This window comes from Saccopteryx leptura, chromosome 3 (assembly GCF_036850995.1).
Source record: "Saccopteryx leptura isolate mSacLep1 chromosome 3, mSacLep1_pri_phased_curated, whole genome shotgun sequence".
NCBI classification, from domain to species: Eukaryota; Metazoa; Chordata; class Mammalia; order Chiroptera; family Emballonuridae; genus Saccopteryx; species Saccopteryx leptura.
The window spans coordinates 262,867,041-262,890,108 of record NC_089505.1 but is presented as its reverse complement, the minus strand read 5'-3'; the positions used below and the strand labels follow the sequence as shown (position 1 = coordinate 262,890,108).

At 40.8% G+C, this 23,068-nt stretch overlaps 1 protein-coding gene and 1 pseudogene across 4 annotated transcripts in view; both read left to right on the top strand.

The window, feature by feature from the left end:
- The window catches only part of EML6 (EMAP like 6), a 263,423-nt gene that overhangs the window by 203,186 nt on the left and 37,169 nt on the right, over window positions 1-23,068 (top strand). For all 4 annotated transcript variants that reach the window (XM_066378261.1, XM_066378260.1, XM_066378258.1 and 1 more), the window contains exons 26-28: window positions 526-702; window positions 8,670-8,871; window positions 8,968-9,094. In XM_066378261.1, the coding sequence (XP_066234358.1) occupies window positions 526-702; window positions 8,670-8,871; window positions 8,968-9,094 (506 nt within the window). The remainder of the gene's footprint in view (window positions 1-525; window positions 703-8,669; window positions 8,872-8,967; window positions 9,095-23,068) is intronic.
- LOC136397912 (THO complex subunit 7 homolog pseudogene) lies at window positions 14,738-15,343 on the top strand (annotated as a pseudogene).

The following is a 23,068-nucleotide window of genomic DNA, read 5'->3' as shown; positions in this document are numbered from 1 at the left end:
TAAATGATCATCAGTGGTTTTAGTTGGGAGCAATTTTAACCCTACCCCAGGGACATGTGGTGGTACCTGGGAGCAACTTGGCGTGGGAGTGCCCCTGGCATCCAGTAGGTGGAGGACAAGGATGCTGTTAAACATATCACCATGCTCAGGACAGCGCCTGACAACAAAGAATTAGACAGCCTAAGATGTCAATAGTACTGACTCTGAGAAACCCTGATCTAGCTTATGGCTCATACAGTGTTAAATATCTAGGGAAGAACTAAAAAACTTTATTGTCAGATTGCCACAATCCCAAAATGTTTGTCTTATCTAGAGACGACGATAGGGATGTTTGGCTGCAGTGTTGGTCTACTAAGACAGTGCTTGTACCGCTTTAAAACGCAACTGAGAACTGTGCACCACAGCACCCAGCACAGACGCCTGATGGTGGCCAAGTCATTATTTAGAACTTAGTCCCAGCGTTCCTTTTAAATAAAACAGATGGGTTGTGTAACAATGTATTAATTTCCTTTCCTCCTTTTGAAGATTGAGAAGCTAGTGTGGGACACGTGGACCTGTGTCCTGGGGCCCACCTGTGAGGGGATCTGGCCGGCACACAGTGATGTAACAGATGTCAACGCAGCCAGTCTTACCAAAGATGGCTCCCTCTTAGCCACTGGAGATGATTTTGGTTTTGTCAAGCTTTTTTCATATCCTGTCAAGGTAATACTGCATGTTTATTATATATGCTTGCTCAGTCTCATGAATAACCCCAAATCTATCGTATCTAAATGGATTTTTAACTATCGAAGGCATAAGCAATTAGTAACCACATTGTTGACTTTTATGCTATATAAAAACCTCCCTGATATGTTTACTAATTGGAATCAGAGTGTGGGGCATAAAATTTCTTCTTGAAAGGCCTTCATTGGTCATCAAATCCAACATCTCAAAAAATGGTAAATAAGAATTTTCTTTAGAACCTCTTGGACCTGTGTCTCTGTAACAGGTACTGTCTTTCCTGAGATGAAGAACTTACTACCTCACAAAGCAACCCAATTCATTTTTAAATAGTGCCAATTGTTAGGCCCTGGCCAGTTTGCTCAGTGGTAGAACATTGGCCCGGCATGTGGAAGTCCCATGTTCGATTCCCAGTCAGGGCACACAGGAGAAGTGCCCATCTGCTTCACTCTTCCCCCTCTTCTTTCTCTATATCTCGTTCTTCCCCTCCCACAGCCAAGGCTCCATTGAAGCAAAGTTGGCCCGGGTGCTGAGGATGGCTCCATGGCCTCCGCCTCAGGCACTAGAATGGCTCTGGTTGCAACAGAGCAACAACCCAGATGGGCAGAGCATTGTCCCCTAGTGGGCATGCCGGGTGGAACTGGTCAGGCACATGCAGAAGTCTGTCTGTCTACCTCCCCACTTCTCACTTCAGAAAAAAAATATATATATATAAAATATAGTGCCACTTATTAAAATGATTTTATTCTATATTGAAATGCAATTTTTCTCTTTAGCCAAAGTTCTGCCTTCAGAATCCTTGCTGATCAATTCTAGTCCTCTAACAGTCTCGTGTGTAGAAGGGTCACATTTGACACTCACGGAAGTCTGATTCTCTACAGCCTCAAACATCTCCAGTCTCTTCAGCCATTTCCCATTTGCTGTGGTTTCCAACTGCCCACTCCCTCCAAGCACACTCCATTTTATTCCATTTTAACCTCTCAGCTAAGACAATTCAGTGCTTCAGATCTAATCTGACCAGCTCAGGGTACAGTGGGACTTTTATCCTCTTGATTTTATATTTGTTTTTAATTAAACTGAAACAGCATCAGCTCTTTGGCTGCCACACTACACAATTGAATGATAGATGTTATTGTCAAAAGCATTTAGGTTATATCCTACATCTTATACAATTGATTTCTAAACTCTCAGTACAGAACTTTGTACCAAATGAGACTTATCTTGTTTACTTTATCTCATTCCAGCCTGTCAAGGTCTTTTCAAGTCTTTTTTCAAAGTATTTACTTTCTCTTCCAGCATCATGTCATCTTCTGATTTCATAAGTGTGAGTTCTAAATCATGGAGAGAAAAAATAATAGACTAACAACCAAACACCAGCACCAGGAGCCCCATTCAATTTGACATTCTATCATTAATGTACACATTTAATTATAGTCCTTCAGTTAGTGGCAGAGATGTTTGTATCTATCTAATTATGCTGTCATGGGCCTCACATTTACCTCTTTAGTTCAACAAGGCATCATTAAAGATTTATATATCTTGCTAAAAGCCAGGTTGATTGTGTTTCCCTAATCTCTCCTTCCAACAGACCAACTGATGAAAAATACGGGATTAATTCTCATTGAACCCCTCTTGCTGCCCAGTAATCATTACTTCTTTTTCCAAATACTTCTAGACTTTGTGTATAAACATTCACCATAGAATTTTCCATAGATTGTACCAACTTATGAATCAATATTTGCCAGAGTCTACTTGTTTTCCCTTTTAGATACACGACCTTTTTATGTTTGTTGTTACCTCTCCTGGTTTCTAAACTCCTCAGGTACTACTGATTGTATTTCTGTGGTTACATTTGAAGGCACCTGTACTCAAGTGTGTGAGCTCTGTTTGCCCTTTCTGGTTTGAAGAGCATTCTCTTTAATAGACGAAATAAGTGAGTCTACTTTCTGTTTGCATTAATCCATCTAATCTAAGAAGTGTTCCTAATGTTTCTCTATTTTTCTTTTAGTCCTATATATATAAAATTCTTTTCAACTTTCTTAGCTTTTTACCTTAACATTCTGAAACTATATTAAAGATGTCTGTGCAAGATTTTGGTATTCATCCCTGGTCATTTGCTTCTCCTTCTGTCATTCATACATTTACCTGAACACTCCAGTTTTCTCTGCAGCCTTTTTGATATCTTTAGATGCTTTCCTCTCTCCTTCTTCATTTGTTAATATCTGGTTATAGAATAATTTTTCGTAGCCTTTTCCAAGGCTCCCTTCTGATGATGTCCAATGTTCTTCTCATTGTTCACCTCAAATCTTGAAGCCACCCGATGGCCTTCTCCCAGTGATCCACCACTTTACTATGAATTCCTGGCTCTTCCTATTTGATTCGAATTCAGATTTATATAGAAATTTTCCTTGCTACTTGAACATTTTTTGAAATGAGATTGCTAGCAGGACAAGTTAGGGCTAACCTGATATTACTGTAAGAGACTCAAGTTTGGGTAAGGTTTGGGCCTATTTTCAGGTAGCTGAAATCCCCGAAGGGATTGCATCATGCTCATGCTAGATTTATTATTGGCCTGGAATTCATCACCCACAACCCTGGCCTGACCAGGTGTGCTGTCTATAGCACAGTGTCACCCTGTATTCCTCAGACTGCCAGAGCTCCAGGGAGGTCCCTCAGGGACCAACCCAGGAAACAAAGTAGGAGCCGACAAGAGGGGCTCTGGGACCTCACTTCTGCTTCAACTGGAGTCACTGTCCTTTTTTGTATTTCATACATTGATCTCCTGGGTACGATTTTTTTTTTTTTACAATATTTTGTTAGAATTTCAAATATACAGGTAAGGTGAAAGAACAATAAGGTGAACTCCTAGAACCCCACCACATAAGTCTGTGATTCCGCACGAATTGTAGACTTCAGGATACTTACCCCTAAATGAATCAATCTACATATCATTACCTAGAGTCAACATTTATTGTATTTTTTTAAGTAAAATTTATATACAGTTGAAATGCACAAGTGTTAAGTTTCCTTTTGATGAACTTGGACAAACACACCTACATAATCCAAATACCTATCAAGATATAAAACATAATCATCACTCCAGGAAGTTCTCTCTGCTCCTTCTGAGTCAATCTCTACCCCCAGTCTATCTCAGATGAAAAAAAAATTCCAATGTTTATCATCATAGATTAGTCTTACCCGTTCCAGAACTTCATATAAATGGAATAAACAAATAAATACTATTTTTTGTCTGGCTTTTTTCACTCAGATGATGTTTCTGAGACTGCACCATGTTGTGGTGGGTAATAATAGTCTGTTACTTTTTATAGCTGAGTGGAATTCCATTGTATGGATATAACAGAGTTTGTTTATCCCTATGGCTATTGATAGACATGTGTTTTTTTCCAGTGTTTGGTTATGATAAAGCTGCTATAAACATTTATGGACAGATTTTTGAGGGCATGTGTTTTCTTAAGTAAATACGTAGGAGTACAATTTCTGGGTCATAGGAGAAAATGTATGTTTAACTTCTTAAGAAACTGCCAGACCTTTTTCCATTTTCCATTCCCACCAAAACTGTAAGAGAATTCTAACTGCCAGCATTCAGTGTTGTCAGACTTGTAAAATTTAGCTGTTCTGGAGAGTAGGTAGTGTGAACTCGCTGTGTTTGTAATTTACATTTCTCTGATGACTAATGATGCTAAGGGCTTTTCATTTGCTTATTGGCCATTTGTGAAGTGTTTGTACAAATCTTTTGTTACTTTTATTGATTGGATTGTGTATCTTTTTGTTCTTGAGTTCTACTTTGTAAGATTTGATTGAAAAAAGTTTTATAATTTAAAATCATTCAAAAACCACTCGCCAATAAAAACTGCTTGATAGTATCACTTCTCTTCCTCCTATTTTTTTTTAAATTAATTTTTTTTAACAGAGAGGAGGAGAGATAGTGAGACAGATTCCCCCATGTGCCCCATCCAGGATTCACCTGACAACCCTCATCTGGGGCCGATGATCGAATCAACCAAGCTATCCTCAGTGCCTGGGGTTGACACTTGAACCAATCAAGCCACTGGCTTCAAGAGGGGAAGGGAGAGAGAAAAGGGGGAAAAGGAGGGGAAGAGAAGCAGATGGTCACTTCTCCTGTGTGCCCTGACTGGGAATTGAACCTGGGACGTCCATACATTGGGCCGATGCTCTATCCATTGAACCAACTGGTCAGGGGCCTATTTTTTTTTAATCTGATTTTTCTGGCATACTTTTGCTTCCAAAAACGTGGATCCAATCTGATGAATATTTCCAGCTGTATGGTTAACCTCCTCCAATGCTCTGGGTATGTTGGACAAAGTTCACCACCTGTTATGGACTGAATGTGCCCCTGTCAAAATTCATATGTTGAAGCCCTAACCCCCAATGGGACTGTATTTGGAAATAAGGCCTTTATGAGAATTAAGACTAAATGTAGTCATAAGGGTGGGGTCTGGATCCAATAGGATTAGTGCTTTACAGTAGACAAGTACATTTTCTCTCTCCATGTACAAACAGCTAGGAATGGCCATGGAGCCCACAGTGAGAAGGTAGCGTCCATAAGCCAAGAAGAGATCTCTCACCAGGAACCAAATCTCCTGGCACCTTGATCTTAGATGTCCCAGCTTCCAGAACTGTGAGAAATAAATTTCTGTTGTTGAAGCCACTCAACATGTTATATTTTTTATGGCAATCAAACTGGACTAAGACAGCATCCCATTGCAGTATTCTAGAATTGAGCTCCATGTCATCAAGTCTTGGTGATACCTGTGAGATCTTATCACTACACAGTTCTCTGTGTCCAGAATTTAAGTTCCATTTGTTAGACTCTAAGATCATATCTTCTTCTTGGCCCTTTTCCTTGTCCTCTCTTCCTATGAGTTATGAGGCATCTCTTCCAGGCATTTCTTTTTCTTTCCGTGACAATCATGAACTCTTATATTATTTAGTTTCATTGTTTAAAATCTTTACAATGAGGTTATTAGTCCCCTGACAGTCACATTGTTTCCAGCCTCCACGAGATAGACTCTCCTTTGCGAGAGCCCACCCATTTTTCCAGTCAAACCATGTGTGATTCTGTCCTTTGACATCATCTATATAGCTAGCTGATTGCTTCCCATATTCCCCTTTCTTTTCTCCTTTCACGAGACTGGAGAGGTTAAACTATGACCATGTCCTCCATTCTAAAGCCAAGGCATCTGGTTCCAGTGCTGGCTCTGGCATTTATTAACCACTTGACCTAACAGGAGTTTTTTAGAATCTCTGGAACAAGAGTGGAGTCCTCTGTAAGGTGGGAACAAATCCTTTTCTAATTGGATGTTATGTCATTATGCAAGTTAAATAAACCATTTAGAGTAATGCTTCCTATATATATAGGAAGTATCCCAAACTTACAGGTTTTACTATAATTATTATTATCCCATTTTTTAAATTCTCACCTTTCTTTAAAGCTACTGCAGACTTTATCATCCCTGATGATGCTACCTATATGCTAGTTCATCTAGAAATTAGCTATAATTTAGTATATAATATCTTAAACTTATATATTGATGATCCTTTGTTGACTTTATTTGTATATTTCTCTTACCTTGCACAAAATTGTAAAATTTTCAGCATTTTAGCAACCTCATACCCTCTGTTAGAAAAGTATAATAAAGCAAATTTAAGGATAAAAAAGTACAGTGGTACCTTGAGATACGAACAGACCAACATACGATTTTTTTTTTTTAAGGTGCGAGCTGCGAATCAGTTTGTATTTTTGTTCGAGATCCGTGCAAAATTCCAAAATATGAGTCATGATTCGGGAAGCTGCCGCTAGTTGGCACATTGGCACACGGGTCCAGTATCGGCAGTTTGATATACAAGTTGACTGACGAGCTCGGTTACAGAACGAATTAAATTCATATCTCAAGGTACCACTGTATATATTACCAAGTCTTTACCTTTTTAAAACCCACCCTTGGAATCTTAAGTTTCTTTCTCAGCGTGGAAGGCTCAAGAGAATGGCTCTTCAAAGAAGAACCTTGCGCATAAAATTTTTCATAGAAACTGTGTGAAATGTGAATGTGGAGAGAGGGTACATAGCTTTCATCAGATTTTCAGGAATTTCTCACCTAAAAACAGTGCACAACCAGCGCTCTGTGGACATTTTTCAGATTCTCCGCTCTTTCAGCACTCAGTGGGGGAGGAGAGTTGTGGTAGCGAGTGCCGATGGCTGTAACAGAAATGCAGGATTTGGCCTGCTGACCCAGAAGGGCAGTGCACCTGGCTGGCTGTGCCAGATCTTCAGGAGGCTCCTTCCGTGGGCCCTACGAGAACCACCGAGCATCCCTACCAGCCTCTTCTTCCTGGGGGAGCAGCTGGTTTCCTGGAGCCTTCCAATAACTGTGAATTCCTTTTATTGTTCCATGAAGCAGTAATCTTGTTTCCTATTCTGAGAATCTTGAATCACCCTTTGCTGGAATTGACTCAGAAATTTTTCCTTTTTCTTATTCTTTTGTGTCACTTTCCCTCTGCAAAGATTCTGATCACCTTCAGACATTACTTTCTTTTTTCTCTTGGAACCCAGCTTGCATAACAGGTTGGTTCTGCTTCCAGCAGGAAGACTGGCAGGACACACAGCTGCAGCCATCGTGACTGTCCTCTTTGTGTCAGCGGCTCCTGGATCTCACCTGGTCCCACAGTGGGTTCATTGGAAATCCTTATATTGCTCTGCCTATTCACTTAGCAAACTAGTGGCTCTGGAGGCTTCCTGGAAATGTTGCCCACCTGTTTGCTCCCCTCATCCTTTCAGACTCAGCGCTCTGCCAAGGACTGGGCAGTTCCACTCTGCGGTCAGAGTGGGGCCAGCCAAATCCAAAGAGCTCTCGACCAAGAGTATTTTAAAGTCACGTACTCTCCTGCACCTGTCTCCTGCTGCGTGTCTGTGGTGGTTTCAGGGTTCCCCAGCATGCCAGTCCACAACCCTCCGGGAGCCTCTTGTCAATGATTGAAGAAAGTTTCACCAGGGACACTGATGACCCTCTCATGACTTTAGAAAGTATATGCAGCTTCCTACATTATATAAGGTATTCCCTGGAAGTCACTGAGGGGATGGAAAAACTCTCCCTTTTTAAACCTTTTTTAAATGGCTCCCACCAGAGCTGTTTTTGCCAGACCGTGGAGATGAATCAGAAGTGGAAGCTGGCTTCTAATGCCAGATGCAACCCCCACTGCTGGTCAGGGCTGCCCCAGAGGGCGCCACTGAGTCACATTCACTTGTCCTGCGTGCCACTCTGAAGAGCTCGTGATACTTACTAATAAACTGGGTTCTTCTTACTTGATGATGGTTGTTGAAAAGCAGCTTACTTTGTTTTTAAATCAATTGGTTGAGTGTTTCTAGTGTTAGAGATTGTTTCCAGTGTCCATGACAGACACTGTTGTGTGTTTTAAATCTTACTTGAGGCCCCGGGATTGTAAGAAGTCCCTTGCTGTTCTGTCATAGTCTGGGCTTTGGTACAAAAACCACTGTGGGGAATGCCTGGGAGGACACTTCTGATCTCAAATGTCAGCCAGACTCACAATCAGAAGTTTACACTAGAGACCTGTGGAGAATGCACATTTGATATGTGAGAGACACAGGAACAAGCTTTTTATACTTCCTTACACTCCCAGAAAAAAGCTTCTATAGTCTAACATTTAATTTGTCCCCAAACAAACTATTTCTTGAGAACCCATGATGAGCCAGGTAATGTTGTAGGGAAAAAAGAGAGCGAGTCCCAGCCCTCACAGAGCTAATGTTCTAAAGAAATGGAAGGAAATTGCTGCTTAAGTGTTTCATTTGTATCCAGTAGAAGCCTCTCTGGAGAATAACCCAGATTAAGTAACCCCAGAGACAGGAACAGTGAGACTACAAATGGGGTAATTGCAAATTCCTGGCTTTACAGGGCCAGCACGCAAGATTCAAGAAGTACGTGGGACACAGTGCACATGTCACCAACGTGCGATGGCTGCACAACGATTCTGTGCTGCTCACAGTAGGTGGCGCGGACACCGCCTTGATGATCTGGACCAGGGAGTTTGTGGGGACCCAGGAAAGCAAGCTGGTGGATAGTGAGGAGTCGGACACTGATGTAGAAGAGGATGGAGGTGAGTCCTAACTGCCGTGCATCAACTGCGCCTTCTTCCCATCCCCTCCTGAGCCACCAAACCAACTCCACTCCCCACCTCTTTCTGTTGTTTGAGGTTATGACAGTGACGTTGCTAGAGAAAAGGCCATTGATTACACCACCAAGATCTACGCTGTGAGCATCAGGGAAATGGAGGGCACCAAACCTCACCAGCAGATGAAAGAAGTTTCAGTGGAAGAAAGGTATGGTGTTGCCAGGTTTGTTTGCATTTATTATACCTGATGGCAAGAAACTCACTTAAACCACAGTCCATTTCCTTTGCCCTCAAAGATGCTACTTAAGCTGGTCTTTTATGTGTATGCACAGAGTCTTAACCTGCATAAAAGCTTACTTTGGGGAATGTTGCCCAGAGCCTTTGGTACATGACAGAGTTTGGTTTCTACTTTGCCCAAGTGGTTTACGGAATATGATTTGCACAGACGTGAGATTTGGTTGGACTGGGCTTCCCGCGCCCAGTGAGGATGTCAGGATAGCGAAGAGCTGTCCTGAATGTGATGGCTGCCAGGAGAGCATGCTGACTAGACAGGTAGGCGGGGAGGCAGGCTTCTGAGGTCCTGAAGGAATATTTGGAGGTTATGAAGACAACCCTCCGTTCTAACCAGGGTGTGTGAGTTACTGTGTCCCTTGGTGTACCTTCTTTTACAGTGTCTTCACCCGCTCACATTTGCTCGGGCGTGTTTGGCAATTCCAGGCCTATTTGATTTTGTTGTCTTGGATCCTCTGTGATGAAGGAAACTTGCTGGTATTATTTTAGGTCTTTTTGATGTGCTACTATAAATTGTTGATTACAATAAGAGAAATTGTCAAATACTTTTTAACAGTTTGTAGCTCATAATTACTACTATTACTTAATTTACCATATTCATAGTAGGAAGGATAAATATGGAATAAAAACTTTTTACATCTAAAGAGAATTTCATGGGTCTCAAGGATGTTTAAGAATTCTCTGTGGGCTCTTCACTGACATGGGTCTAGTGGTCACAAGCACCCTGGTTCCATGATGTATATAACTGATGAGACTCAAATTGTTTTTCACATTTAGCATGGCTGTTATTCCAAGGTGGTTTGTGGCTGATTTCTATAACTAGTGCTTCGTCATGCAATGACTTAGATGGCCACTTAGATGTAGAAACCTAATCAAATTTCTAATTCTAAACACTACAGCTGATTTCTAACTTAAACTGAGGTTCACCTGAACATTTCTTGGTCTTGGTGTCTCTTTAGGCAGGTCAGCAAAAACCTCACACCTGCTCAATGTAGGAAGAGGTGAGTGAGGTGAAGGTAGAGACAACCTTAAGAATTTTCTATCTTAAAATCCAGAATTTTGAAGCTACCTCATTTTCTCCAATGTGTCGAATTGGGAACTTGTTCATAGCATATACAGGATTGGCCTTTTTTAATACAAAAGAAAAAGTGCTTCATAGTGTTATGAGATATAGCGGGTTATTTTAGTACTAGCATTTAAAAAAAAATTTTGCACCAGATTGTAGTGAAGAAAACAATGTTAAGATAAACACGGGGTCTAGAGCAATAATCAAGCCTTTCTGTACAATGTCTTTGTTAACTTAAAAAGCCATGGCAGCATCAGTCCCCACTGGGGCCGGAACCGGAGAGCAGGATGCCAGATGTGCGCACGCTGGGGGCAGAGTGGGGCCGCACCAGGAAGGGGCGAGCAGAGCCGGAGCGGTAAACAGTTTGAGTTAGCAGCCTCCATGAGGCAAATCCTAATGAGAACTGAGAACAAGTAGTCTCCATCTGTTATCAGTAATCAGAACCTCAGAGATAGGACTATAGGCAGCTTCTGAACTGCAGAAGAGACAAATGGGTGCCAGGCCAGGCAGAGCCTTCAGAGAATTTGTGAGAAAGCGAAGGTGGGGCAGGAGCCCTTGGGCAGGGAGGACTCCTAACAAGTCAGCAGACAGCTCACCTGAGTCCTTACCTAAGTTCCATGGACTCCAGTGTCCCAGGCATGAGAGAGAAGCAGAGACAGAAATGCTGAGGCCTCGGACAGTGGGGCCTGGCAACACCCAGATTCTCCCTGGGACTATTCTGGACTGTCAACTATGACACTGCTCCCTTTGACTACTTCAAGCTCTGCTTATTTGAGTGAGGAGCAAAGGTTCTCCTTGACTGTTCCTTTCTGTGTATAGCTGCTGATAACTGCCCATACCTGGGTGCTTTTCTAAACAACCAGTCCAAAACATGTACCAATAAAGCTAATGGGAGACAAATATTCAAGAACCACAAGAGACATGAGTTTAAAACACCCATTCAGTACCGTGTCCCCATGTATAAGACGCTCCCATGTATAAGACGCCGCTTAATTTGGGGGCCCAAAATTTGAAAAACAATGTATTACATAAAGTTATTGAACTCAAGTTTTATTCATCATAAAATTCATACAACTTCTCATCACTGTCAAAACTCTCCTCCATTGCCTGTTCTCATCTGTGTCTGATGATGAATCACTGTCTTCTTATATTGCCTCATCCTCAGTTCCATCTATGGCATTTGAAATGTCACAACCACTGTATAAGACGCACCCAGTTTTTAGATCCCAAATTTTTTGAGAAAGAGTATGTCCTATACATGGGGAAATATGGTATTTTGTCTCTTACCAATGTCTAAAGTTGTTCTACATTTGGTTTGAATTCCTCTCCACCTTAGAAACCATGAGATTAGTGTAGCATCTGTCATATTGAAAACAATGCCTTAAAGGCAGTTGCACATTATGCATCATTTTTTTAAGCAATTCAATTATTCTTTCCTAAAAGTTAAGACATTAATAAACCATTTCAAATTCAACTTCATTATTTGATTTTAAAATAGCTGTGAGGCTTCAGATTATGCTTCCTTGTACAATTTCAAAGACACTGAGTTCTTATTCCTCCGAAGTCATCTGATCTCCAGTACCAATATTTTTGAGAAATTGAAAAGCTGAGAGAAATTTAATTGTTCTCAAAAAAAAAATACTGGGCTAATCCCACCAACATATAATCCCTTCCAGGTGTTTACTGAGTATCCTGGTCACCCACTTCAACTTTGCACTAACACACTGGGGAACGCTGGCTCTGTGACCTTGGCACACTGATCTAGCCCGTCTCCAGCACTGAGTGAGCCCTTGGGCATCCCAACTATTCAGCTGCCGGGTGTGGCATGTGCTGAGGAAAGTCACTGGAGTCCAGTTCTGAGAATCTATGCTTTTCAGGCCTCATTGAGACACTCAGGGCTGCCCCACAGTGCTCTCCTTTATCCCCAGCTGTCTCCATGTAATTAGGATCTAGAACAGGGTCGGGAACCTTTTTGGCTGAGAGAGCCATGAATGCCACATATTTTAAAATGTAATTCCGTGAGAGCCATATAATGACCTGTATATGTTATGCATTATCCAATAAAAATTTGGTGTTGTCCCAGAGGACAGCTGTGATTGGCTCCAGCCACCCACAACCATGAACATGAGCGGTAGGAAATGAATGGATTGTAATACATGAGAATGTTTTATATTTTTAACATTATTTTTTTTTATTAAAGATTTGTCTGTGAGCCAGATGCAGATATCAAAAGAGCCACATCTGACTTGCAAGCCGTGGGTTCCCAACCCCTGATCTAGAACAACCTTTCCAAGCTTCCTCTGCCTCTCCAGGACCCACCTCCATCCTGACACTCCCACTTGCTCTCAAGTTTTAACCTCATCTCTTACATTACATTTCCTCATAATGTAATAGCTATTTTATCCATGTGAAAACTTAACTTTATTTAATAAATATTTTAAATTCAGGAAGTTTCTTTTGAGAAAAGAAAAGGTAGGAAGGGGGAAAGGATAGTTTCTCAGAGCAATTTGAGTTACATAATACTTCCCATCATCAAAGCACAAAGAATGGTACCAAAATCCTATCTTCTGATTTTGGTAAAAACAGTTCTCTCATCTGGGGACAAAATCCCTAAAGTTTGCTCAGTACCAAATTACTAGAGTTGCCTATAAATTATAAAGTTTCTTTCAATACATTATCAAGGTTATACCTTGTTTATATAAATATATTGTTTTTTCATTTATAAGATAGGTATTTTAGTTTTAAAGGAGTCACTCAACCCAAACTGGTCTAAGCAAAAGGAGGCATTGGCTCACATCACACACATGAAAATCCAGGGATAAGGTGACTTCAGGTTTCACCTGATATGAAAACTCAAGTCATGCCACCAGGACTCTGTTCTCTCTCCGAATCTCAGTTCTGCTACCTCTGCGTTCTGCTACCTCTGTATTATTGCAGTTTTTTCAAGTAGGAAAATGGCTGCATTTGGAGTTTATAGTCTTAGGGGTTCAAAACTGGCAGGAAAGAAGTGCCTCTGATTCATAAATCCCTACAAATACCTTATGATGTGCTATTGGTTCTGGTGGGTCACATGGCCACCCTTGAATCAATCACTATGACCTGGGAAATATGAACCTTTGACAATTTTTAAGTAGTCACATGCCACCTATAGACTAGAAGTGGTCACCTCCACCAGAAGTAAAAATTCAGGGCTATTATCAAAATTAGAGTGATTAATTGATTTCTGGATAGACCCAAAACAGCAAATTTCTCCAATACACCACCCCTTTTTTGGGGGGTCACATATATACATTAAAGTGCCCCAAATTAAACTGTCCCACATATGATTAAAAATGCAGTTATTCTCTCCCCAAAGAGAGACTTCTTCAAGTCTCAACCAGTTACTGTATCCACATCCATATCCAGGATCTCGGGGAGTTATAAAGTCCTCTCATCCAGGTCCAGCTAAAGCTCCTCATAGTCCTGTAGCTAATGATAATGGTAACCACCATAATATGCCAAATACACAGTGGTGAAAAGAAAACAGACGAGTACAGTTGTTTTAAACTACCACCTGGAAGAAAGGAGAGCGAGACAAATAAGCAGTGGTCGTGGGCCATGCCCTTATCATCCTTAGCTGGAGAGGACAATCAGAAATTCTTATACTTGCCCATGTGCTGCATCTTTTGCACAACTGAACAGTGATATGAATGTTGGAAGATGCCAACACTCAGGACTGTAAAAGTTTTGTTTGTTGTTATGACAAAAGATGCAGACACGTAAAGAAGTGAAAACATAAACGTCCTCTAAAAAAAGGACCAGCTTCCCAAGTCTTGCAAATTCCTTCTGGGATGTATGTAAACAATGCTTCTGTGGAGTAACAATTCTGCCTGGCACCAGAAACTTTTTGTCATTCTCCTGGGATAATTTATATTCTCGCATCCTCCTGTGAATTCCTCCTGGACTCAGAGATGCTCTACCTTGGCTGCTGCCCAGATGACCACGGCTAGAGTTCACGGTAAGAAGGCAAAAGGAAGGTCAACTTTTAGGGACATCTACCCCAGAAAGCCTATGCTTCAGGTCAGTCTAAATTCCATTTTTATGACTTATCCTCTGGATTACTATTTGGCGTTTCATAGCATCAATTTAGAAGGAAAAATATTTTTCTATCTCAGACTGATAGCTGCTGGAGTTCCTAAGAAGAGGAAGGCATATCAATTTTTTGTTTTAAATAGGATTTTCGAGTGAGGGGAGCATAGGCTGCTGCCACTTCCTCCATGGCTGTTTACCCGACTGGATTGTGGGAGTTTGACCACCTCTGCCTTGTGGGTGTTAGACCTCCACTGCATCATGGGAGTTTGACCTCTGTTGCATTGTGGGTGTTTGACCTCTGTTGCATTGTGGGAGTTTGACCTCTGTTGCATTGTGGGAGTTTGACCTCCGCCGCCTTGTGGGAGTTCGACCACTGCTGCCCGCCACCGCTGCCTCAGCTTGCCGCTGCCGCTGCCTCGCGCCATGGGAGCCGTGACTGACAACCAAGTCATACGGAAGCGCCTCCTAATCGATGGAGATGGCGCCGGAGATGATCGTAGAATTAACCTGCTGGTGAAAAGTTTCATTAAATGGTGCAACTCTGAACCCCAGGAAGAGGAGGGATACAGCCAGTACCAATGTATGCTGGGCACACTATCCAATTGCGAATTTTCAATGGGCAAAACTTTGCTGGTATATGATATGAATCTCAGAGAAATGGAAAACTATAGAAAAATTTACAAAGAAATAGAATGTAGCATTGCTGTCGCACATGAAAAGATCACTGAGTGCAAAAAGCAAATTCTTCAAGCAAAACGAATACGAAAAAGTTGCCGAAAATACGATGCTTTGGTAAAAGCGATTCAACATCATCCAGACAGGCACAAGTCATTAAAGGAACTACAGGCTCTGGGAAAAGAATTGGAGCATCTTTCACACGTTAAAGAAAGTGTTGAAGACAAGATGGAATTGAGACGGAAACAGTTTCGCGTTCTTCTTAGTACCATCCACGAGTTTCAGCAAACACTGGAAGATGAAGAAAAGCTCTCAGAGGTAGAAGCAAACATGGAAGTAGATCCTAAGCCATAGACAGGCTCACGCTCACCGTTCCCGAGATTGTTGAAGCAGCAACATGATGTTTGTGTGTTTAGAATTTGCTGTGCCCTGGAGATGTTTTAAAGTTTTGACAGTGAACTAGTTTTCTTCTAAATGCAACAGTCCATTCATATTTCTCCACGCAAAGGAAAATGACTTGAGTATGGATTTGTTTTTATTTAAACAACTTTTTCTATTCTTAAAAGAAAGGAAGCAGTATCCAAAAATGTTTAATAAAGTTTTTTTTCAAGCCAATAATTTAAAAATATGGTTTTATTTTTAAAAATCAAGAAGTCGTTTCTCTCTCCTTTTAGCCTCACTTTTTATGATAAACTGAGCACAAGTTAATTGACTATACTGTTGGTATATGCCGCCGGTATATTCCTTTTTTAAAGCATAGTTTATATGATTTGTTTCTTGAAGTACTATAACTTTCTTTTAGGTTAAACTGACTATAATCAATGACTTGTTACTGTCATTATTTCATGTTTAAATCGTTACTATTTAGTTTTAACAGACCTTGTTTTGGATGGGTATATGTAGTTTTGTTTTCATTCCACCGTGTGTTTCTGAAATTGCCCTGCTTCTTGACAAGAGTTCCCACACTTGTCCCAAGCCTGGAAACTGGTACCTATGCAGTGCACATTGGTTTGCTCCCTGTAACTACTAGAGGTTGCTTAAATTATTGCAGACCTAAAATAGAAAAACCAAATACGCTTTTTTTAAGGTTGTGAGGTTATATTGATTTTTAAATTTAACTCTTTAAAATTTTTTTTGTCATTGCTTGAGAGAAGAAGGAAAAGAGAGAGAGAAGCATCAGCTTGTATCACTTAGTTGCTCCCTTTAGTTGTGCACTCATTGATTGCTTTTTGTATGAACTCTTGACAGGGGATTGAACCCACAACCTTGGTATGCCAGGGTGATGCTTTTAAATTTAACTTTTTTGTGGGGGTTTCTATTTATTTATTTATTTATTTTGTATTTTTCTGAAGTTGGAAACGGGGAGGCAGTCAGACAGACTCCTGCACGCGCCTGACCAGGATCCACCCGGCATGCCCACCAGGGGGCGATGATATGCCCATCTGGGGCGTTGCTCTGTTGCAACCAGAGCCATTCTAGCACCTGAGGCAGAGGCCATAGAGCCATCCCCAGCACCCGGACCAACTTTGCTCCAGTGGAGCCTTGGCTGCGGGAGGGGAAGAGAGAGACAGAGAGGAAGGAGAGGGGGAGGGGTGGAGAAGCAGATGGGCGCTTCTCCTGTGTACCCTGGCCGGGAATCAACCCAGGACTCCCGCACGCCAGGCCGACGCTCTCCCACTGAGCCAACTGGGCAGGGCCCTGTGGGGGGTTTGTTTTAATAGAAATGTTTGTGTTTTGTTTTCTGCTGTCTTTGATGTGCCATGTTGTATGTTGTATTTCTGAAGATTACATTGGATAGTGTTGTTAAGTTCAGAAACCTTTCTCTTTTCTGGTTTTGATTCTTGGCTCAGGTTTCCTAACATTGCTTCAAAGAATATAAAAGTATAGGAGTCCTGGTATCTTAAGTAGAATTTCATAAAATTGGTAGATAGTGAAAGGAATAAACCTTAAGTCTTCAAGTGTGGCCTAAACTATCTGTCAGGTGTGGCCCCAAGAAGAAAAAAAGAGGTACTCTGAAAAGGAAATAGTCTGGGGAGAGCTTAATGAAGGAATTATTAACAAAAGTTTGAGCAAGATTAAGGGAAACAATGGATGGGCAGCCCCTCAGGGAGAGCAACAGCTGGAAGCCATTATGGTACCTGGGCCTGAAGGGGCAAGGGGAGGAAGGTGTTGCCAGATATGGAGAACAGAGCTGTAGGAATGGACCACCTTGTGAGAGCTGAGACCTGAGGGAGAAGGTTGAAGGGAACCAGCCTGAGGCCCAACAGGAGGTATTGGGAGAACAAATTGCATTCTCTTTTCACCCTGTCCCCTGGTACGTCTCAGGAGCCGAATCCACTCAAGCTGAAGGATGCATCCCCTGATGCAGTCCGCAAAGGCAGCCTTGGACAACAGAAGGTGGAGAGTAGATATGGAAGGGCACGTGGAAAATATCCAGCTCATTCTCCTTGAGTTTTTTTTCTAATGGGAACAGGTTATTATCACAGAAAAGAACCTCAAGACATTTTAATGTTAAACAGTAACTACCATTTGTAAACACACCTTTGATATATATAGGTATTTTTTATCTAGTATTTCTACAGTGTATATATAGTCACTTACAAATGCCAGTAAATACAGCCAAATCAATGTCACAGATCATTAGAGACGTTTAAAACTTAACCCAGTTTAAGTGGAACAGTTTTAGAATCCATAGCTTTTACACCGCTGTCACGGGTGCTACAAGCATCACTTCTTAGAAAAGGAAACTAGTTCACTGAGAAGTCTAAGTTTTCTAACTGAAATTTTATATTCACATTACATGTTGATAGTCCTAAATATATTTTTAACATCTTTGGTCCATCTCCAGAGGTTTTTATTTTCACATTAAGAAAAAAAAAACAAATTAGAAATTTACAACTATAGGCATGTTTAGTGCCAATATTCAATTTTTTTGTATGGATCAAATTATCATGTAATCCCAATTTTGAATCTGTGATAACTGCATGCTCACCACTGAGGTAAATCACAAGACATTCTAAAAATGATTTATAGATAGGTTCTAATAATATCTCAAGTGTAGATTGTAGTCTTGTTAAAATCCTAATGAGCTAACCAGCCTTTAGTCTTTCTGATTGGACCCAGTGAGGCCATGAATTGTAATTTATTTTTAAATATCTACTGGTTGACACATGGTCCTCATCTCTCCTCGCCAAACTGCTTAGATTAACTATATAATTGAATTTTTTATTTGATGTACTGTATTCAGTTGAAACCTGAAACTTGTGTTCAAAAAACAGTTTATAATGACAAGATACAAAATTAATACAAATAGAACTGTTTTTATAGAAACTGGCATATAAATATTCACTAGCTTTTACTTTTCTATATAGGTATAATAGATCAGAGATTTTCTCAGTGCGCCTGAGTCAGCAGTCTTTGTTTTCAAGGTCTTTTATTAGCAAGTGCTCAAGCTTGCTGCTTTTGGCTATCTACGCCAGGATGAATAAAAGAATGTAGGATTTAACCCTTTCTGTTTCTACACCATCCTTAAAACAATACTTATTATAGCATTTACCACCTTTTACTAAGGTTCAAACCATACCTACATACCTACTTACTTATCTACCTACCTATCTACCTACCATCTCCCCCCCCCCCCCCCACAGAAGTTTCCAAACTAAGAAGATGGATGTATTTTTCCTTCCTCAGAAAGGCTTTGGACTTACTGCTAGCCTGTCCTGCTTATCTCAGAGAAGATCATCCCTGTTTTTAAATAGAAAAGTTATTTTTTAACCCTTAAACTGTATTGCCTTAGCACATGAATGCAGTTTGCCTTAGAAATTATGATATTTATAGTTTTAGTCATCGATTGTGTGTGTGTGTGTGTGTGTGACAGGCAGAGAGGAGCAGATAGGGACAGACAGACAGGAAGGGAGAGAGATGAGAAGCATCAACTCTTCGTTGCAGCACCTTAGTTGTTCACTGATTACTTTCTCATATGTGCCTTGAACGAGGGGGCTACAGCAGATCGAGTGACCCCTTGCTCAAGCCAGAGACCTTGGGCTCAAGCTGGTGAGCCTTGCTCAAACCAGATGACCCCCGCTCAAGCTGGCAACCTCGGGGTTTTGAACCTGGGTCCTCTGCATCCCAGTCCAATGCTCTATCCACTGCACCACCCACCGTCTGGTCAGGCTGTCATCAATTTATTGGCTATAGTTAGTGTAGATACTCAGTTGTTTTACCTGGTTATGTAATATGTACACAATCATTTTCTAAAAAGAAGTTTCAGTAAATGATTATGTTTATACTCTTGAATCAATCAAGATTTATGTCTTAATTAAAAACCATTTGCTTTCCAGAAAGGTCCCTAAATACAATTAGAAAATAATTTTTTTAATTTCTATCCTCTATCATCTTTAATATTTTCTTCCTAACTGATAAAATTGCAAGGTCCAGCTGACTGTAAGGGGAAATATTTAGTGCACATATTTTAAAGCAGAAATTCTCACAGTTAATTTTTTTTTATTTGAAATCAGTCTCCATTTTGGTCATTTTTAAAATTAAAGTTTAGTGACAGAGTTTTTTATATTAACTTTGTTATTACCATTACCTTTCTAACATTTGAAACCTTTGACATCTTCAGTCCTCCTTGTTCTTTAGTTCTGAATCTCTGATGTTTGCAAAAGTGTTAGCTCAGTGAGAGTCAAAAACCCAGCTCCCTTGGATTTCCTTTTACATTGAATATCTCAGTAGAAATAACCAAGATCTGGAAACAGCCCAGTGTCCATCAGTGGACGAGTGTATTAAAAAGCTGTGGTACATATACACAATGGAATACTACGCAGCCATGAAAAAGGAAATCTTACCTTTTGCGACAGCATGAATGGACCTGGAGATTATTATGCTAGGTGAAGTAAGCCAGGCAGAGAAAGACAAATATCATATGATATCACTTATATGTGGAATCTAATGAACAAATTGAACTGAGAAATGGAATAGAGGCAGAAGTGGGGTCACAGGGACCAGAAGGACAGCTGTCAGAGACAAGGGGAATGAGGGGATGGGATCACAGAAGGAGAGGGATTAGTGAAATTATATATACATAACAAATAGATACAAATAACAGGACAGCAAATCCTAGTGGGAAGGGGGGAGGGAGTTTGGGAGAGGGGACAAAGGGGGTATAAATAGGGACACAATCTTTTTGGTCATCGCAAGAGGACAGTGATGCGAATAATGGAAAGATGACAATACTAAAGTTAGACGTTGTAATGTTTCTTTAATTGTAGAGTATATGGAAAGCTACAGATGTGGTCACACCAGGCTGGAGTAGACAGCATTTCCTCAGGCAGTGCTGATTTCCCAGATCCCCAGAGTGCCCAGTGCAACAGACAATGATGGTCCCCTCATGCATCAATTCACAGGTTCTCGCACTAAGTGCTCTCAAAATTCTACTCCAGCACTAGGGTTTTCCACACTTTTTCTTAAACTGTGTTTATAGTTAAATTAGGAAGCCCTCAGAATTTCTCTTCTCCTACTATCTCATATCCTTGCCAAATCAATTTGTACAGATTTATGAATTTAAGTAAAAACAAAGCCCTATAAAGAAAGATGTACACCATGAATTTATAAAGAAATGTTATGGGATTTAGATTGATTGTTTTGTTTCAGTCCCCAAATTAATAGCCTGCTTTAATCCTTAAGGTTCAATTGTTAAATGGTTCCCATTAAAAATATGGGAAAGATTTAATATTGGTTCCTTAATATTTGGGTCTACAGCATCAAGATAGTTAAAGTTCAACTGGATTATAAATTTGTGAGACTTGGTTCCTTGAGGGTCGGCACTGTGTCTAATGGTTACTACTATGTGCCTAACACAGTGTCTTATACAAAATACATGACAAATATTTCTTGAATGAGTAGATGAATGGGTGAATTAGCCTGCTTCTCTTAATATTGAAATATATTAATGTGTCATTACAATGGTCTTCAAATCCATTCTTGGTTAACAACTTTTACCTTCATTTTGTTAGCATCTTTAGGTGGCTTTCTCTTTGTGGGGAATTGTATCACCCATATAAAATCCAGTGATGTCACAACTGTCCATGGGACTAGTCTTTGTTAAATGTTTTTTTTTTAATCTTCATACCATCTATCCATTAAAACGTTTATTTGGTTGAAATCTATTCAAGTAACCAGAGGTCAAAAGAACTGAAAAGAAAATCCTGCATTACTATAGCCACCGCACCTGTTTTTACACATATAACTTCCTTGTTGGAAGATTTAACAATGAAAAAAAGAACATTCTCATAGGTGGCAAAGCTTAAAAATATGGGAAAGGTTTAGATAGCTGTCTCTGAACTACAACAAACCACCATCTATAGATAATCCCAGTTTTGTTTATTTTTTCCTAAATGTTTATGCTACGTTTAGGGACAGAAATCTGCTGGGAGAATTTGCCTCCAATTTTTTTTTTAAGGCTCTATCAGTAAGTAAATTCACATTTCAAGTTTGCCTGAGATGCAGTGAGCAGGAGGAAGCAGACAGTGCTCCCCACTAGGGTGACATCAATGAGTACACAGCCCAGCTCTCCTGGCAGTTCCCTGGCAGGCCTGACAGAGGCCCTTTGTCACCATAGATCAATAGCTGCTCTGTGAGCTTGTATTGTTAGGCTTGTTGAGTGCTGACAGTCTTGCTAGCAGATGCTGCTGAATTTACCTAACGAGACTGAGATCTGTCAAAACCTCTACGGATTCTGTCTTGACACTTGGTCCAATAAATGGGGAGGAACCTCTAATTCTGCAATTAAATCCCATTTGTGATGACAGTGACCTTAAATAGCCTACAAGTTAGTAGAGAGACCTGCAGTTGCATATATGTTGTGTGCAAGGGAAGCTCAAACCTCGTTTCCTCGGGCAGACCGGGCAAGGGGGGGTCTCTGCTCCTCCAGAGTATTTTACTCTCGGCTCAGTTTTCCATCTTCCCTTCACCTCTCGGTTCAGTAAGAGTTCTAAACTCAGCTGCACTGAGAGGGTAGAACGTAGCAAGTTTCCTGTTCTATAACAAGGTGGAAGGAACTATAGCTACAATATCTATTAAACCCTGAAATTCTGAAATTAATACTTTTTATTCTTTTATTAAAATTTTAAATTAATTATGTTAACATTGATTCAGCTGTCCCACTCAATATAGCACCCTCACCCCCATCAGCGTGCCCCCCATAACAGTACTTTTGCCCCCTTCTTCCGGACTCCCTCCCCACTTCCCACTGGGATTTACTGTCCTGTTATCTGTATCTATGTGTTATCCTTATATAATTTCACTAATTCCTTTGCCTTCTCTGATCTCATCCCTTCAACCCCTTCCCTCTGACAGCTGTCCCTCTGGTCCCTGTGACCCTGCCTCTGCCTCTATTCCATTCTTCAGTTTACTTTGTTCATTAGATTCCACATATAAGTGAGATCATATGATATTTGTCTTTCTCTGCTTGGCTTATTTCACTTAGCATAATAATCACCAGGTCCATCCATGCCATTGCAAAAGATAAGATTTCCTTCTTTTTCATAGCCATGTAGTATCCCATTGCGTATATGTATCACAGCTTTTTTTTTGACAGAGACAGAGAGAGTCAGAGGGGGACAGATAGGGACAGACAGGAAGGGAGAGATGAGAAGCATCAATTCTTTGTTGCAGCATCTTAGTTGTTTATTGATTGCTTGTTCATTGATTGCTTTCTCATATGTGCCTTGACCAGGGGGCCTCAGCCTAGCAAATGACCCCTTGCTCAAGCCAATGACCTTGGGTTTTAAGCTGCCAGCGACCTTTGGGCTCAAGCCAGTGACCATGGGGTCATGTCTGTGATCCCACGCTCAAGCCAGCAACCCAGTGCTCAAGTTGGTGAGCCCATGCTCAAGCCAGATGAACTCATGCTCAAGCCAGCGACCTTGGGGTTTCGAACCTAGGTCCTCCATGTCCAAGTCCAGTGCTCTGTCCACTGCACCACTGCTTGGTCAGGCTATACCATAGCTTTTTTGTCCATTTGTCCACTTATGGACACTTGGGCTGTTTCCAGATCTTGGCTATTATAAACAATGCTGT